This window comes from Chroicocephalus ridibundus, chromosome 5 (genome assembly GCF_963924245.1).
Source record: "Chroicocephalus ridibundus chromosome 5, bChrRid1.1, whole genome shotgun sequence".
NCBI classification, from domain to species: Eukaryota; Metazoa; Chordata; class Aves; order Charadriiformes; family Laridae; genus Chroicocephalus; species Chroicocephalus ridibundus.
Window position 1 is genome coordinate 52789073 of NC_086288.1, and position 18794 is coordinate 52807866.

General features: G+C 37.7%; 1 protein-coding gene across 1 annotated transcript in view; it reads left to right on the forward strand.

Annotated features, from left to right (window-relative positions):
• DOK7 (docking protein 7) overlaps nucleotides 1–17476 on the forward strand; it is a 65006-nt gene extending 47530 nt beyond the window's left edge. The window contains exons 8-12 of the mRNA XM_063336261.1: nucleotides 3257–3299; nucleotides 9730–9795; nucleotides 10827–10898; nucleotides 13886–14038; nucleotides 15676–17476. Of these exons, the coding sequence (XP_063192331.1) occupies nucleotides 3257–3299; nucleotides 9730–9795; nucleotides 10827–10898; nucleotides 13886–14038; nucleotides 15676–15812 (471 nt within the window). The 3' untranslated portion in view covers nucleotides 15813–17476. The remainder of the gene's footprint in view (nucleotides 1–3256; nucleotides 3300–9729; nucleotides 9796–10826; nucleotides 10899–13885; nucleotides 14039–15675) is intronic.
• Nucleotides 17477–18794: the final 1318 nt, after the last annotated feature.

An 18794-nucleotide genomic window follows, 5' to 3' on the forward strand; every position in this document is an offset into this window, starting at 1 on the left:
TCTAGTCTTCCAATAATGACTTTGAAAGTATATTTATTTGAAATTACCTGTCTAGCCTTTATCAATTTTCTCATCTTACCTAATTTTTACATTTTTATGAAGATTTTTTTTAGAATTTATTTTATAAGAGTAACTAGGTGTTCCAGGCATGAAATAAGACCCCATTGTTGAACAAACTGTACCTATGTTAACAAAATGATCTCTCTCTAATTTTCAGTTATTTCCACGCCATATATGATGCGCAGAATAAAAGGCAAATAATGGTTTGAATTCTCCCTCGCGTTCAGAGGTCAAAAAGCCCCGTTGATCGATTTTAACTTGCGTTAAGCAGCACATCACCAAAATAAAGTTTCTACGACTGAAATCTTTTTAACAGTTCAGCATTGCCTACTTTTTAATTGTCATTCTTGCAGAAGTGCTATACTTGGGCAACACTGAGAGGAGGGAAAACCAGCAAAACTTAATTTGCAAGTAAATCAAATAGTTATAAATTGAATTTACAGGGGGAGGAGAGCTGTTTAGCAAATAGGAGTGTATGGTATTTTGCGAATAGTTTTGTTATAAGGTGAGAAGAAAACCAATAATCATAAAAATATTCAGTTTATTCTTTGTTTCTTTGCATTACTGTTACTTGTAACCTCTGTAATGTTGAAAGAGGACTCCTGTCTGGGAGATTATTTATAAACAAAGAATGAAAATGCCATTCGTTCTTCAAAGAGCTTTCAATCTCCTTTCAGGTTTTCTGCTTTCTCCACTTTATTTCTATCCGTGTTTTTGCCGTAATTTAAGATATTCTGATGCGTAATGCGGAAAGAGAGTTAAAAATATTTTTGCCGACTTGCTATCTAGTTTCACGCCTCAAGCTCATGCCCTGAATGACAGCAAGGCTGTGCAGACTAATGAATCTAGAGGCAAAGGTGAGGAAGATAAAGGTATTTTTTTTTCCCTTCCCAAAACAATTTTTCATTGACTCTGTGAACTGAGTAACACACAGTCCCTCCGCCATATCCCACAAACTACCAAAAAAAAAAAAAAGCTTTGTTTTTAAAAGCAAAAAAAGTTGCTAGAAAATTGTGAGATCCTTTCTCATCAGCAAGATTTGACTTTTGTGCATTTCAGCACTGCAGTCTGCCACTTTGTTCCATTAAGCGAGCTAGCAGCTGCGACCTTCAGAGGCAGCACAATCTGCTTTGCATCCAAAGACGTAACCAAAGTCGGGGAAATTATTTTTTTTGTATTCTGTATTAGTAAACCCCTAAAAAGATAGTGGGGGCAGGAAAAAAGCATTTCCAAGTCTGCTATAAATAATCGTGACAAAAAAAATCATAGAAGTTACATTGGAATGGGAAAATATTGTTACCTAAATATATAGAATATTGCCCATAATGGAAATGGACTCCAGAGTCCTCTGTCCTTGAGCGGTGCAGATACTTCTGCAGATTCCCCAAATGAAAGCAGCAACTTCTGTAGTGGCACACAGTAACTATAGAAACAAATAACGTCTACTATGGTTGAATGAATAAAATGTTCTTTTTCTGAAATGCTGTGGCATGTTTTTTTCATTTCAGAAATGAAATCTTGACCACATTTCTGATTTCCTCCCCCTCCCTTCTACTTCTACTCTAAACAGTTGCTCAAATTCAGTGTGCCATATATTAAAATAGTCAGCTAGCATAAAAGCTCAAGTAAATACTGACTCTGTAGTTTCCATGTTTGCAACAGGGTCAGGCAGAAACATCCTGGATGTTGTGTATCATTCCAATGTTGAAAGCTGTTCCATGTTGCGGATTTCAAAACTGTATTTAAAAAAAAATTACACCACCCTCTACCCCAATTGTTTTAATTAAGCTCTTCTAATGTATATTTTACTGCCTGAAAAGGAATCAGTGTAATCTTTCCTAATCTTTTTCTCGTTCATAGCGAGGTCCAACAAAACAAAAAAAAAAAGCCTTTCCACTTACCTTAGTTGACGGGGGAACTAGTTGATAGCTCTGACAGTTTTTTGTGATGGCCACATGTAATGAGCTTTATGTCTTAATATGTTTGCCTTGGCAAATTGTGCAGGAATTAGTATGACTTGAGCTTCTACATGGATGATAAGTAAATAATCTATTTTGTTTTCTGTTGAGAAATTTTGGGAAGTCAACATAGTGCCTGTATAGGGGGAAGTATGCGTAGTATGTGCAGTAAAATCCTGAGTGATCTGAAAAGCCACCACTTTCTAAGAAAGCATAGGAAACAGAGAGTTATCAGAGGTCACAAGTCTCTGTATTTAGGTGAAGAAAAGTACTGCCAAGTGTTATATAAAATGGAATTTTATTGCTTTGGAATTGAGTGATGTTATTGCTCAGCTTTAATAGGTATATAGTGTTTTTCTGCTTCAAAGTCCAGAAGACACATTTATTTATTTAAAAAAAAAAAATAATGATGATGAATTCTTGTTCTCGCCAAGGTCACAGAAATAAAAGAGATCTCTTTGGGAGGGTGGTGGTCAATAGCATGGACCAGACTGACTTGATGTTGTACTGCAGGGCAGCCTTGATACCATCTGGAGATGGAAGTGCCAGAGTGTCCTCCAGATCAGCTTTGAGTGACATAGACAGCATAGCTGGGGAGAAACCTGGCCTGCCAGCATGTTTTGGAACATGCTTAAGTGTGAATGGGTCCTGGTACTCTATGCCTGACTGCTTTCACGTGCCCCAGCTGCCATCGTACCAGCATGGTACGGGCAATGTGAAGCATCTGAGATGGCACAAAGCTTTTCCGCAAGGACTCTGATGTCACAGGTGGGATTTGTAGGAACTCTGAATTCAAGGATAAAATATTTTAGTTATATGGACCTGAGTCAGAAGGACACCATGTTTTGGTCTGTTCACAGCACCTACCATCTTAAGCAAATATAGGTATGGCCTTAATTTCCATATGTTATGCCAACTTGGTCTTATCTGCCTCTGAATATCAAATTTTCTTGCTTGTTCCTGGTTGATTCAAGACTGATTCAACAGTGGTAAGCATCACTGTGCCTGCTGCAGTTGTTGCAAAGTACCCAAAGTCAAGTTAGTTAGACTTTACTAAGGTACACAAAGGTTTTGCAACTTATGCACGGTCTGAACACCTTTGTGTCTGTTCTGGATTTTAAAACCACATGTTATGCTTTTGTGATGGTGAAGTCATTTCTCTGCCATTTTTCCTATACTTTGTAAAGTTTCTATTTCTTGTAAAGATTTTTCATTCTAAAATTTTCTGTTTTCTTTAGGGAACAGCAATATTACAGTCTGGAGTCTTACCAGCTATACCAGGTAGGAGCCATTTAGTTATTTGCTTTGTTAAAGAATAATGCTTAAGTCCCAAATTGTGATGAGAGAAACAGATTTATGTGAGCAGAACTAAAGGCTATATTGAGAGTTATCCTGTTTGTGGGTGATTTTGCTGCTGCAATTCATGACTGAATATTATGAAATACATTGTAATTTGTAGTATTGTTGGTTGCAAGAATTAATGTATTTGTTTTCCCTTCCTTTTGTAATCTAAAGAGGTGCAAAGTTGTCAGTTTCCATATAAAGTTGTTTAGCGCTTTTTCTACTTAAATAGTCGAAGAACGTCAAGGAAGTGTTCTTTTCAGGCTGTATTAACACTAAGGGGAAAAATTATTTATATGTTCACTGTGTGTACCCAGTTTTCTAAGTAACACAAAAACACAGGAACGCTTCCTCAGCAGAGGGAACACGGAGATGCTTCTCTCATGTCAGTGGAACTACAGACCCACAGACAGAACCAGTAAAGGGAAGAAGGAGGGTATCTGGCCTGGACAGATTATTTAGGCAAAGGTAACACACTGACTGTCTTTGCATCGTAAATCTGCCTATCAGGAGAATGTGTTGGTCATGTGGAGTTCTCTGTTTGATGTGGCCAAACTGCTCTGGCACCTTCTGTATCATCGTTTTACTTCAAAGATAATATTTTGTAAGCCTTTGGGTTTTTTTGTACTGTCTCCATCTTGTTCCTTCGAGAGATCTGTGCAAAGAATTTGTTTAATGCCTTAAACATCTTTGTATTCCTTCAACTGTTTACCTGATAATTCAGTAAATCCACTAAATGATCAGGTTGCCTGCTTCCAATAGACATAGAACAGCTTTTTGTGCTTGGGTTTCTTTATTAGTTTTAAAAACCTTGGCAAATAACGTAAAGTATAGCTGACTGATACTTGTGTGAACAAATCCAGTAGGATACCTAGGATCAGGAGGTGTCTCTGGAGAAGGTCATAAGTAACTCTATTCCTTTGTTTGTCTTAGTAGGAGAAAATGCAGAAGCATTTAACAGATCTTGTTCCTAGTTATTGCACTCGAGTCAGTGGAATTAGTCTTGATTTATAGACGTGTAAGTAGAAGTAAAAATCGGATCATTAATTTTATCTTTCCTTCTGGTACTCAGGTTTCTAGTCCTCTAATCAACACAAGGAAACCAGAGTAATTATGATTAAAGCGTGTGCAAATACAGGAGAAATCGGGTCTGTAGCTGTGTGTGGTGGGCACAATATTATTTCTGCATTAATTTCAGTGGCAAATTAACTGTGGATGCAAATAATATCTGACAAAAACTTAATCTCAGACTATTTATGCAGACGAAGGAGTTAGCTGTTTTGATAAAACCTATCATTAAGCAAACTGTAAATGTAGAAATACAGGACAGATTTTTAGATCAACAGAAAGGGAAGACACAGGACTGAAAAAAATTGAGTGGGTGGATTTTCATGTCTGGTACACTGGTAAATATTGTTTAAGAAAAGAACTGAATACTTGTTGGAATAAGTACAAATGCTTTAGGCAAAAGCAGCATCTAAAGCCAGTGACTGAAGTTTTTAGGTATCTTTGTGGGGTTTCATCTCTTAAATGCTCTCATTATATACCTGTAGAACTTTATTCTTCAATACTGCACTGTTTTTCAGAATACAAAAGAAACCCATGTTTTCTCTGTCTCGTCACATTTTTATTATCCTCAGCTATTTCGTTTTAAGTATTGTCTTTTATATATGTGAACATTTCAAGTATAGTTGAACTTGGTGTTGCAAAGCTTTTAAAATACTACTGTAGTCTTTGAATATTTTGTTTCAACCGTCTTTAATCCAAGCCATTAACTGAAGGGTGCTGAAGGTATTCAAACAGTCCTGTCAGACTACAAGAACAGCATTAGAACTTTTCTATGTTTCTCTATTATGATTTTTTTAATCCATTGTTGAGGATGACATAAGGGCACGCTAATTTGAGGTAACTACTTTCAAAACTTGTCTTGCGCATGTACATGGCAAGACACCTGTACTAGCGTGAATGACCCAATACACAGTTATAATGTTTGCTAGTGTAGCAGTCCACTTCTTTTTCATCAGAGAAAGGACTGTGTTGTATTTTCATTCACATCCACTGTACGAATGCAAACCCACTTCTTCCAGTGCTACAGGTGCCCACATACACTGTACAATATTTTTGTTCTTGAATGCCTCAGTTCTGTAGCAAGAACTGGAGTTAAAGAGTCAGGATCAATTATTTAAATACTTTTCAGTGTATTGGTAGTGAACGTGGGCGATATTCCCTTTCTACCGTTAGTTATGTATACCGAGCAACATACTCAGCAACTTCGGAGAAATGTGTCTAATTCTAATGGCAAGCTGAAAAGTGTTCGTAAATGTGGCAAAAATTCTGAATTGTATTACTAGATGGAAAAAACAAACTGGGGTGAATCATTTAATTCCAGTTTAAATAATTTGGTTGCCTTTGTTATAAATAACTGTGTAAAGATTGATTAGAAAGAGAGACTGAATTAGATTGCTTGCATTTGTAGGAGGAAAGTGTTCCTATTGTTATCATAGCTTTGCAGTACAGATCAAGGTAAGAGATTCTTTGGAGCTGTGTGATGTGGGAATGCCAGCTCTTAGGTATAATAGACTGCATTTATGGTTATTATGGACCTTAAAATACCATGACAGAATAGAGGTTCAAAAATATGATTCAGATTTCCTGATTTCTGACACCGCCGGATTCTGGAAACACCTAAGTTTAGTATGTTTGGTCTAAAAAGTTCTCATGGGACCTATACAGAGTTTCTCATGAAGGCTAAAGAAATTCTGCAGCATGACCTAGTGGAGGCAATTTCAGAGATATGTGTGTAGGTCCTTTTCTCAGGAGCTGCTTATGAGTTTTGAATTAAGGGATCATGAATGAAAAGCACATTCAGTGTTGAGAGGTGGAACCAAAGGACAGCGCATTCCTGCTCAGAATGGTGAGCTGAAGAGCTCGTCATTATCTTGATTAACTTTCTGTTACTATGAATCAAAGTACTGTAGGAAAAACAGGGCTGAAGGGGTTCTGTAGCTCAAACCTCTGCCCTGAGGTTAGGATGTACTTCTGTGTGTGTGTATGACAGGTGTCTGTTTAGAATGTTCTGCAATGAGAATCCTTAATCCACCTTAAATCATACGAAGTCCTTTGCTATTCTTACATTTAGAATGTATTTCCTAACAGTTGTGGTGTTTCTCACTCTGATTTAGGCCGGTTACTTAAAGCTTGTGCTCCTCTGTAGTTCATTGCAACAACTTAGATAGGAACCTCCATCCCTTACTTATAATGTCTTCATGCTCTCCTCCAAAATATTTGGATTTTCTCAGTTGAGTAGAACTCAGTCACAGCTTTCTTGTTTTATCAATGATGTTTAAACCACAAGGTTGTTTGGTAGGGAGGGAAAAAATGTGACTATTTCTGTCCTTGGTTGCCAACTCTTCCAAGTGAACTGAGCAGTCTGAATCCCAAGACTCCTATTTAGAGAAGCTAAATTGAGAGCTGGAGTGAGTTTGCAGAAGTGTTTACGGTCCCTCTGCAATCCCTGGAGAAGACATTTCATGCAGGCTTTATGTACCATATTTCAGAAACATTTGTCCATTCCCTTAGCTACAGGGAAGCTGTAACCTAGGCATTCCCAAGAGCTAGACCTAGCCTTGGGCATTTCAACACTCAAATTAAACATCTATAGTGGAAGGTGGCATCTCCCTGTTCTTCCATGCTGCAGGCTCTGGCATTACAACAATCAATAGCTGAATGGGAAAATAAGTTAACAAATATCCTCCCGTGAAAACAGCATACATTAATGTTGGTAGTTTTGTGACTTAAACTCTCTTTTCTTTTATTTTTGCCTGTGCAGTTCCATTTTTTCCGTATTCCACAGGAGCAAATTCATCAGCATTGGCACAGACACTCTTGCTATCTGACAGCCACTTTGCTTGTTATACCAAACTTACACAATGCTTGATGGGAAATGTTCTGAGAGGATGAATTAAGGAATAAACATAAAACAATGCTGTGGATTGGAATCCATCTGAAATGTCAGCTGAATGCTGATTATGAACATTGTATCTCTATTAAATTGTTCTTAGGTAGATGGGGAGTCAAGGTAGGGAGATAAAAAGAAAGAATAAAATTAAGTATATAACAGGTGATGGGTGCTGAAAATGAACTCAGCTGTCTGACAGCTTTGCTTTTATGATGGAAAAATAGTCTTTCTTTCATGTATTTTTAAAATTCTATTGCAAACCTATGCAGCCAGATACTTCTATTCCAAGCTTAAGAGTAAGCTTTCAAGGAATTAATTGAGAGCAGTGAGAAAGAAGAATCTGGGCTGTACTGTGTTGGTTGTTTTGCTTAGGTTGAAAATAATATATAATTCACAATATATTTTTTTTCAGGAAATGTGTTGTCAGCTCTTCAGATGTAGAAAGACAAAGTACCGTATGATACTTTTATTGAGCCAGTAAAGGCCTGTGTGCTGAACAGTGGCCACCATAAATTTGTCATCCCTCATAAGGCCTAAACACTGTAATAGAAGAGCATTATTATAATGAGAAAATGATGAATCAAACCCTGACATAATATAACATGCTCTTTCTTGATTGTGGTGTGTTTTATAAGTACACTCAAAATAATTCCGTAGGGGACGAAAAATAGGAGCTCAGAAAAAGCGTTTTAAGTAAGCTGCATTTACAAGCTAAGCCTTTTCCTTAGTGACTCTCTGAATTACTAGGGGCCCGACAGGAGGGAAATGAAAAAGTCACTGCGGTGAAACCATGTGCTAGTGAGTGATCCAAATGCTGCTGCTTCATCCTCTGGGCTGAGTACGTCCAGTAGGTTCCTGTTCCCTGTTTTAGGGGTGACAGAAGGTGGTAAGTCCATGTCATAGTGACCCTCTAGTTCTGCCTTTTCTGTATTCCTGATTTGCCTTCCCATGCCTCCGCTGGCAACTGAAATCTGGGGAAAGTACATATCCCAACCTTCTAGAAAACAAAGGTGAGGAAACCTATTTGCAAACATAGTGATTATTTCAGCTTTTTTTCTTTTTTTCTATTAAGAACACTCAGTATGTGATCTTCGTTCTCAGCCAATGTAGATCCTGAGCTTCAGGTGCAAGATTTTTGGAGTAAATATACGTAAAGCATCTTTGAAAGTATATTTTTCAAAAAACAGACACTGAGTTTCCTGGTACAAGAAAACAGTAATGATTCTTAACACTTTTGCATTTTTAAGGATGGGAGGCTGGGCTGGAGTTGCCCTACAGCATGGGAAGATGAATAATAGCTAGAGGTAGATCCTCTGTGATTCTGTTGGACACACTAAACAGCCATCTTTGTGGAACAATATTTGAACAGTCACTGTGCTTGAATGCATTTCTAATTTTGAGTGATTTTACTACTTCTGAAGCTGACTGCTAGAGAGAGAGGAGGCTTTTCCGAATACGGTGAAATCTGTAGAGCAAGTAAGCATTTTTGAGCATCCCTTTCAGCTTTTATGTGTTGCGGATAATGCCATTTGTATAGTAGAAAATATATGAAACCACTTTGAAAACTGAAGGATAACAAACTTAGAGAAGTTTTATAGGGCAATTATACAACATCAGGAAGTCTTTTATTACATTTACATGAAAAATCCTCCTGGTGTACTTGCTCTATTTCTCCTGTCAATCAGTAGCTCTAGGCATTGGATGCTCTTTTAAGCAAGGTATCTGTTTTCAAGAAGGAGATGTAAATGTTGCTTGGCTGAGTGGATAAAATACTTGATAATAAAAGTAGTTTTAATTCAATACGAAGCAAGTTTTTATCATAGAGCATAGTGTTTTCTTCTGTCCCGACCCCTTGTCAGCAAATTTAATAGCCCAGGTCTGTAGGTCGTGACCTACTCTGTGAAGGCAAAGTAGAGGCTGGGCAGTAAGAACTGATCACTTGATAAATGCAGTGTAGTGTTGCGTGTGTCTGCTCATTGGCCGTGTACTGATACGTGACAGGATTTGAAAATGTAAACTCTCTGACCTTAGTTTATAGCACGTATTCCAGCTTCCCTCTTGTTTGTTAATTTTTTTGTCACGGGTATTTCTTGAGTACGTGTGCTGTAAACTGTGCTTATTTTTGAAGAGTGGGCATAAAGAAATTACTATAAAGTTAGGAAAATGCTTCAAATAACGGTTGTCTTCATTGAGGTACATCAGATGTTTAATGTATAACGCCACAATCACAGGATAAAACTTTAGGAAAAAAAAAAAGGAATATTGCTTAAATGAAAAAGAATGACTTGTAATTCTTACTGAAATTTTTCTTGATGTTTCAGACACATCTGCTAAAAATGCTGATGCACTGCAGATATCTAATAATAGCAACAGGTATTTAGATTTAATGTGAATATCTCTCTCTGAAAACAGGTGGTGCTTCTGTCATGGCAGCTTCTGGGTCTTTGAAAGTACATAGAGGGCACAGTCTCCAAGCTGGTAAGTATAAGTGGTTATGAGGTATGTGTGTGCATGTAATTTTAAATTAATTTAAACTTAAATTATTTTAAACTTCAGAAAACGTTAAAGGTAATGTATGGCTTGACTCCCTATTATAAGTCTTACGTATCTTTGGGTTTTTGTTAGAAAGGCATTGACAGATGGGATAAGTTTAGAAGAGGCAGTGACAGATGAGATAAGTGTCAGAGCATAGGCAGTAATCTTATTCACAGCAGTAAAATGCTGCCAGCACTTTAACAAAGAGCATCCACCAAAAAAACCCACCTCAGGCCACGAGAAATCCTGTACCCTAGCAATGATGTGGTGGGAAAAAAACCCCACCACTTTTAAAGATACTTCTTCATGATAATGGAGAAAGAAACAACACCAGCAGATAAAATGACGAGCGTTTGTCATTCAAAATTAATCCAAATATGTTCATTCTGTAGGCATAGCATTTTGTTTGAACTGGGGTGGAGTCTGGAGACTGAAGAGAACCCGGGCATCTTTTTTCAACTTAGTGCTCTAGAAGGACCAATGATGATGTGCAACCTGGCTTCTTGCAAAGATGATGATTTGTATTTGGAAAGCAAAGTTATCTTTGGAAGGGCTAGTTTAAGCATTCTCTGCAGAGCTTTGTCAGAAATCAAGAAGTTGGCCATCATGCTGGAGGTGGAATTTTAACAAGTCTTCCAGATGCTCCCAAGATCACCCACGCACTTCTCCCTGATTCATGCTTTCAAGACAGCTTTGTTCCCACATCGATGTACAGCAAAACACACTTGACTTCAGTGGCCTTCAGTGTGAATACTTGTAAAAATGCCCTAACATTTATTTCCTTGCTGTTGAACTCACTAGAAAACAGTGGCATCACCACCACAGAAAAGTCAACCCTGTTTATACTTTCTGAGATTTTTCAGTATGATTATTCAGATTAGAAGGTTACAAGTCAAAACCAGAAAATCATACGCTTTGTTTTCATTGTGAAAATTCCTAAATCCAAAGCTGTTGATGATGTACCTGTATTTTAGGTCCTAAAGGTGGTTATGAGATGCTGACACTCCCTGCAGAACCTGGAACTCCTACTAGCCCTGAGGAACCTGGTGAGTACAGGTTTTTGCAGCCAGTTGCATCAGAAGTCACTAACACCTTCTGTTTCTTTTTCCTTTTCCTTTTTTGTTGTGATCTCTTTTAAATGTTTATTTTTGAGGTGTTGCCCTTTGAACAAGTCAGCTTTAGGTTCATGCTCACACGCACACATACACTTATCTCAGGGCTGTGTTTATGGTGTTGATTTTCTTTCTGCATAATTTAACACACATTTCTGAGAATGGTGCCTACATAGGGTAGAAAACATGAATAACTAAGACTTGATGAACGAAAGGCTGAAACACCAGTTTCAAATATCATTCTCATCTTCCCTGCCCAGTCATACAATATTTTCCTTTCTTTTTGTCCTCATTTCGATGCCACTGCATTTTTTTTACTCTTCTGCTATTTGCTTAACTATTTTTTTTTCCCCACCTTTCCCCCTTTCTCCTCAAACATTGATGATATTCTGCCAATTCTTTCAGAGTGTCTCCAAGTACATTTTGGTGTTTTTCTCCCAAATTCTCATCCATAATGATCTCAAATACTAATCCTCCGACCCCTCTTGTAAGCATCTTCTACCTCTGTCCACCCAGAAAGGACTCCTGAAAGCGCTGTCGTTGTCTGTGCTTCTCTGTGTGTGCCTTGTTTTCTTAGGAGGAGCTTTTGACTGTCTTGTGCTTTTCAAATAAACCTTTCTCTTCAAACAAATAGAAGCCGGTTTTTAGAGTCTAATGAGGTGGGTTTTTTTATTTGAAGGAAAAACGAAAACCCAACTATTTCTATGTTTACAAAGAAAGCACAGTTCCTATTAAGACAGTACAGACTAAACAACAGAAGAGTTTTCCTTTCCTTCCACTCCAGTTTGCCCAACTTCCTTCTCGGTTGGTTTTTTTTTCCTTTGAGAAGAATATTTGATTGTTGCCAGGATTTCTTTGTTCTGTGTGTTTCTTTTGTTTTTTTTGGACAAAGCCCTACCAATTAATATATTTTTCTCCATGTGTGTTTTTTCAGTCCTCAGGAAAATCATTTGTCTTGTCTGTATCAGGTATGACATGCAGCTTCCTGAAACCTTTCAGTTGTTTAGCCCTATAGAGAAGTTTGCTGGTTTTCATGCTAGCTAGCTTTGAGGACACTTCACTTAAACTCCTGCTACATCACTTTAACAGTGTATAGAAAGACTTCATAAATTATCTTTTCCTTCATGACTATTCATAACTCTGTGTCAGTCCTTAAGCTGTCATTTGCTTACAACTTTAACTATTTGGCATGCAGGTTTTCAATGCTATGGTTCTGCTGAAACCCTTTTGGCACAGTCAGGCCAAATTCCTTTGAAATACTTCAGAGAGAATAATTGAGAATAATTTATAAGAATGATGTTTGAAGATATAGAAATTTATTCTGTTTGGTTTTTTTTTTTTTTGGTCCTTTTCATTTTGTTGCTAACACCTGGCTTTGGAACAACAGCTTAAATTCTGGCGGTCAGAAAAATGTCTGTTTTTTTCATGGATGTTCTTAAGTTTTCTTTATGAAAATCTGTCAGAAAATTGGCCAACTTTTCAGGCTTTTAAAATTGTGGGCTGCATAGTAGACTCCTTTCATTTAAATAGCTTAAGCCTGGAGAGATTCCTTTATCCTGGAACCTGCTGTAACCTCTGACAACTCTTACTGTCACCTGGCTTTATATGAGCCATCTCGGCTATTCATAGCACAGTCCAAGAAGAAGAAAAAGTTCCCCTTAATGGTTATTCACAGCTGATGTTGGTTGGATATAAGAAGTCATTCTCTTCTGGGCTCTAAAGAGCCTTGATCACGTTCTGCCTCTCCATTCACATCTCAACAGTGTCTGAATGGGCAGAAAAGAAAAGCGGTGATTTGGACAAATAAAGCTTTGATACAAGTTTTATGTGGGGACAAGGAAGGGCTTAATAGGAGACCTTCAGGGAAAGGGAAAACCTGAAAGTGATACTATCTTTCCTCTGCACTCCTCTGTCCCAAATTGACTGAACTGCAGAAAGTGTTTAAGGTTAAGAACTTCAACTGGACTGGACAGGCAGATAATTCTGGCCCGCTGAGCACGTTGAGTGACTCAAAGCCTTTCCCAAGCACTGAGGGAATGCAGGTTTGCATTGGGGTCTCCTTCTACCTTCTCTCTTTGTTTCACTTCTGGTAAGATTAGAATAATTGAAAGTAGGACTAGAAGAGGTCTTGAGAATTCATCAAGTAGACAAAAAAAGTTGTCTTTAAGTCAGAATCGCTTTATAGACAACTGTTTTCTGGTAGGTGTTAGTCTATCTCTTTTTTAGAAATTTCTAGATGCAGAAATTCATCAGCCTCTGTGGGATTTCCTCTAGTGTTCTTGAGATCTTTAGTATTAGAAAGGTTTTCACACTGTCTAATTGTCTATTTTTTTTTCCTGCAATTAAAGTCTTTTATTACTTGGCCTGTCCCTACTTGGCATCTTTCTTACCTTTTTCAACTCAGTGCAGCAAAGCTGTGAACGTTGTCTACTCAAGCTTGTCTTCACCTTGCTTTAAACAGTTCCTCAGTCCCTGTTTTCAGGACATACTTTCTGAACTTCTAGTGGTTGTTGTCTCGCAAATGATATAATGGTTCACACTTCCCTAAAACAGATTGCTTCATACTGGGCTTTACTAACTTGAGTTAGAGCTGAAAGCCTTGTGAGGTAGTGTTACATACGTTGCTTCTGTTTGAAAATTTCTGCATAGTGTTTGCTCTCTGTCACAACACAGTGAGGTCATTGGCTGTGGTCTGTGGTCTTCTGCACAGATCCTGACTTGATCAGTCTCTGAGGATCTTCTCTGTAGAAACCTTTGTCTTCTCATGTCCCATCTATGGCTGAGGAATGTACTGTTTATCAAGCTGAGTTCTTGCTGCTGAATGTTTCGCTTTCAGAATATTTGACGGAACACTGTGTTTTTATGAAATACATCATTGATCATTGCAAATGGTGTCTATAATAATGTGTTACTCATTTTAGAAGGGGCAGTAGGTTATTCAGCTGATGTCCCTGCATCAGATCGACCCCACAGCGAGACGACCACCTATGTTAATATTCCTGTCAGCCCTACTTCCAAAAAACAACTTCATTACATGGAACTGGAGCTTCAAGAACCTAGCACAAGCATAAGAGGTAAGGAAGTCTACAACAACATTTAAATACCAAAGGAAGCAGTAATGCAGTCTGTATTGGGAATCTTAATTTCTCTCTACCCATACACTCTTGCTAGCAGAGGAGCTGAACCTTGGTACATTTGTGAGGCAATTCTGGTAATTGCCAACTCTTTTGGAAAAGATTTTTAAGTAATGAGGTTCTCTAAGATGTTGCATCCCTCTGACAGGCACATTGTATATGCACTCCTTCTGAAGTGAACATTTCTGTGTCTGTGGAGTTTGACAGTAATTTTCTTTGTGTTCTTAAGGCTTTCATTGCACGTATTAGGACTACACTTACTTAATTTTTCCTGCTTGTCTTCAGAAACAGGGCTGTGGGGGGTAGATGTACAGGGCTTGCTCCTGAAGATACTGACTCTGGAGCCATGCAGCAAATGCTTACGAACAGTGTTCTTCTACCTGCCCTCCATGATGATGTGTGAAAGCGCTACAGAGAGGAAGCCAGCCTGAGTATTTGCGTTTTTTTTTTTCTTTTTTCTTTCTTCATTCTTTTGTCTGCATCTGGGTATTTTACTTCTAATGCTTAACTTGGACAATTAGCACATAAACATGCATTACAGCGAGCAAGCATTGTCATTTAGAGATGCATTCCTCCTTACAGAAAGCAGGATCTGGCATTTAATTGCTGACACTTGGTATTAATGGGTTTTCCGTGTATAGTTTTCAGCTATTGATATTTTAATTTGTATACTTTGAACTTCAGCAAATTTATTAACGTTGAAATGCTAGCACTTTCCCCTTTCGTTGTTTATATGGCTCTAGTTAAGTAATTCTAAGCTTCTCCCAGACTTTAATGTAGTTCCATGTACAACACCCTGTTGAGATGTAAAAGTGACGTTTCATCTTCACTGTAAAGACAGTGCACCAAGACATTAAGAATGAAGAGACAAATTCCATAAACTGACATTCCGAAATGTCAACTCACCTCCCATGCTCTATTGTATAACTTTGAAGGTGCCTCTAATGACCATAAATATTTTAATTGTTCATACTGAAGTTTTCCCAGCCTCCAGACTTGTGCATCTGCACCTACACAGAACTGTTCTGCTCCTGAACAGACTGAGCAGCTTTTATCTCCCTTATTGCCAATTATTGGACTAAAGTGTCGTTCTGTCTAAGGCTGAAGGTGCTTGATCTGGTAAATGTTCACAGAGTGCCTAATCCAGACAAAGAAGAATCCCTGCCAACTGCCCTACCAATTGTGTTTCTTTTTCAAATACCAAGCATGATTCATTCGCTTACTCGTAGCCTGCTGATGAAGCCTCCCAGAAGTGGGAGAGCGGAGTTCAATTTTGTCTTCTTCTGGGAGCCCTAGTGGTGGAGATTCAAACCTGGGGCAGAAATACGAGTGGTTCATTTGCTTATTTGAATAAATCCAGCCAGCTGAAGCACGTAGATAACAAAGCTTTTGAGTTTCCATTTTTTTTTATTTATTTGTGGTTATCATCTTACTCCCTTTATAGAGCTTGCCTTGAGACCAGACCAAGATCATCCAGGAAATCTGCAGAAGTGTCTCAATAGCTTAACCCTGGCTCAGTTTTACTCAGGAATATGTGAGGGGTATAGTCTTTTACATTATTTCGCTTGGTATTTCAGGGAGTGGATCATCCCGATATGCACAGATTGACATTGCAGCCACCGAGACAGCCCACAAAGTGGGAACGCAGCATGCTCAGTGCCGGGAGGAACGCCTGCAGGAGCTAGAGCAAAAGAAGAAAGGGGCTCAGCAATGACCTGTCTAGGAAAGAACTTTTGGCTCACCAGAAACTGGTACTAATTTATCTTCCAAAAGATTCACATTTATTGTAAAAAGCACTCATACAAAAAGCTGCCATTGCTTATTGCATTTATACCAGATTCATTCCAATATCTTGATTCCTAATTGGAAAGCTGGTAGCATGAAGGGTGTGTGTGGTCTTTCTTTTTATTTTGATTTGGTTGTATAGTCCTGATTTTTTTTTTCATATTCAATGACAGATGTAAGTTACCTTTTCTATAATTCTAAAATTCTGGAAAAATCTGGAACCAATTCCAGTGTTGATTAAATGGTGGCATTTTCTTCAAAAATAAAGGACTTGAATGTGTGCAGATAAGGGAACGTGAGTGTGTGTGTGGGAAGTGTACACATATGTTTGCATGTGTGCATACGTATGTACGTAAGCACACATTATGGATAAAATATATGTATATATCTGAGTGTGTAAAATATGTAAAACCTCTATTAATATATTCATGGACTCTCACAAAAGCAAGAAAATTCAGTGCCTGATTTTTTGCAGGCACAATTTTGTTCAATTTTTATGCTTATTTATGGACATGCTTAAATTTACCTACTTTACCTAATTCAATTTTATACCTCACCAAGTGTTTGTAGCTTTGGCTAAAGTTGCTCAGATTTAAAAGCTGCAGTGTCAGGGATGCATATGTGTATGCATGCAGACAAGAGCAAACACAAACAAGTTATTTAATTTAATTATGTCTATTAATCAAAGTAATGAGAAGGGACATTTTGGGTGCTTCCGTTCTTAAAACCCTGTGTCAAACCATAGGCTTTAATTTCATAGTTGGTGAGTACCTGTAATTCTTAGCAATTTTCCTGGAGCTGAACATATGTATCACTTTGAAAATCAGGTCTCAGAATATCTCATACAGAATATCTTAAAATACAGGCACTCAAAAGAAACATTCACTTTTGAAAACTGAGTCGTTTATTTATCTCCAAAACTATCCCTAATGTAAACCATCAGCAAAAGTGGATCATCCACCTTGAATCTAAAACTTCCGTTGAATAATTCTCTGCTGTCCCTAAATAACATAAAACCAGGTCTGTGTAAGAGGATGATGTTTTCAGAGACGCTACAGAATTGAGGCACAACAGGATGCTCTATTGTAATATAGGCTTATCCAGAAGTCTTTCACATCTTGCTTTTGTACAGTGAGATTGTATGATTCAAAACTTGACTTAGTTTCTTGTGTTGCATTGTCTGTGTAATTCTTGTGCTCTACGTATTTGTCCTGAGAAAAAATGTTATTTAAATAAAATGTTAACGGCAGTGACACTACAATAACAAAGCTGTGTACGTAAGAAGAAAACAAAATTTTGGCCTGCAGTAATGTATCAGCTTTGGCTTTCAGAAGTTATCAGGAGTGAAACCTTGAGTATTATGATTTTTTGACTCTGTCTTCTTGAGATACAACATCACAGCCCAATTCTCTTTCTCAGATATGCGTTATAATTCATATTGGTGAGTGGAAGTTTTGTGCCAGTGAAGGTTTCACTAAGTGACTTAGAAGGAGAGGTGGGTGTTTGATTTTGAGGCAGAATTTAACCTATACATTTATTTGAATGTAGCCTCAATAGCAATGTAAAATATCAGAAATCTCTCGAATAAATAAAAATGCATTTGAGAGTTGACAATTGCTATTGTCATCTGTCCTGTGCTAAGATGTACTTTTCTGTTTATCAGCCTAGCATATTTCTGAAGGGAAAAGAACTATTTCTTACGAGATTCCCATTTTTCTTGTTTGGCAAATGAACAACAGTGATCTGCTTTGTAAATACATGTTCAGTACAACTGGAATGGCCTGGACTTATAGCTCCTTGGGACCAGGTTTACCTAACTGAACTGCTGTTCAGTTAAGGATCCTCCACTGGAGGACTTGCAGGCTTAAATCTCTTGCTATGTGCCTAAATATATTTAATTTTTAAATATTAAATTTAATATTAATTAAAATGAATATTATATTTAAATATAACTAATATGTGAGCAGAGCTTGCCTGATGCACTGAAATGCAGTGTTTTCCACCATGATATGTAATGAAGCTGCAATACTTCTATCCTAAAAATCTATTTACCAGGAAAATATATTCTCTATAAAGACTGCCTTTCTGCTCAAAATTGCCTGCACTGAATGCTTTACCCAAACTTGCAGTATGGGGAAAGATTTGACACAACAGTAAAGGTTATCAGATCACTGCTGGCTTTACAGGAGGAGTCATGATTTTAAAAATATGTTTTTCATGTTAAACAGGGCTGCAAATCTGTGCATGCACATGGTTCTCTGTGCACGTGTATTTGTGTATGTCACAGTAACTTGGGTGGATGGCTGGATATAAATTTATAATTACAGCCTTTGTTAGTGTCAACATAATTATCCTATAAGGCTTTCCACAAATGAAATATTTCACTTTTTAGACTTCTGTTTCTCTTTTCGTACTTAGCTTGAATAAGACAAATAGAACAGATGACTTTCACTTATTTTTTTAAATTCAGTTCATATTCTCATGCACTAAACGATGACTAGGAGGCTGAAGCAGGAGGCCAAACCTTATTGTTGCATCTGTTTAAAACTGGTTGGTCGTTGTTTTTGCAGTTCCTTGCAAGCCTCCCTGTCAAGTCATAGGCTTGGAAGTTTTTGTTGAAGAAACAAAAGTTTTCTCATTTGAACAACAGGACCTCACAGCAAACCTTTTTCCTAAATAAATAAAATAACATGCCTTCACTTTCCAGTGGTGAACTTGGGAAAACGGAAGTCAAACCATAATCCTATGAGCTGGCCTGTGCTCACCATGTAGCTTCCATGGATTAACTCTAGTACTGCTGTTAATGTAGGAAGTTCGGGGTTTATTCACACACCTTACATAAAACTTGTGCATAAGTGATCTAAAATACAGTTTGTGATGATTCCAGATTCAGAGCTCTGCAAAAAACCCG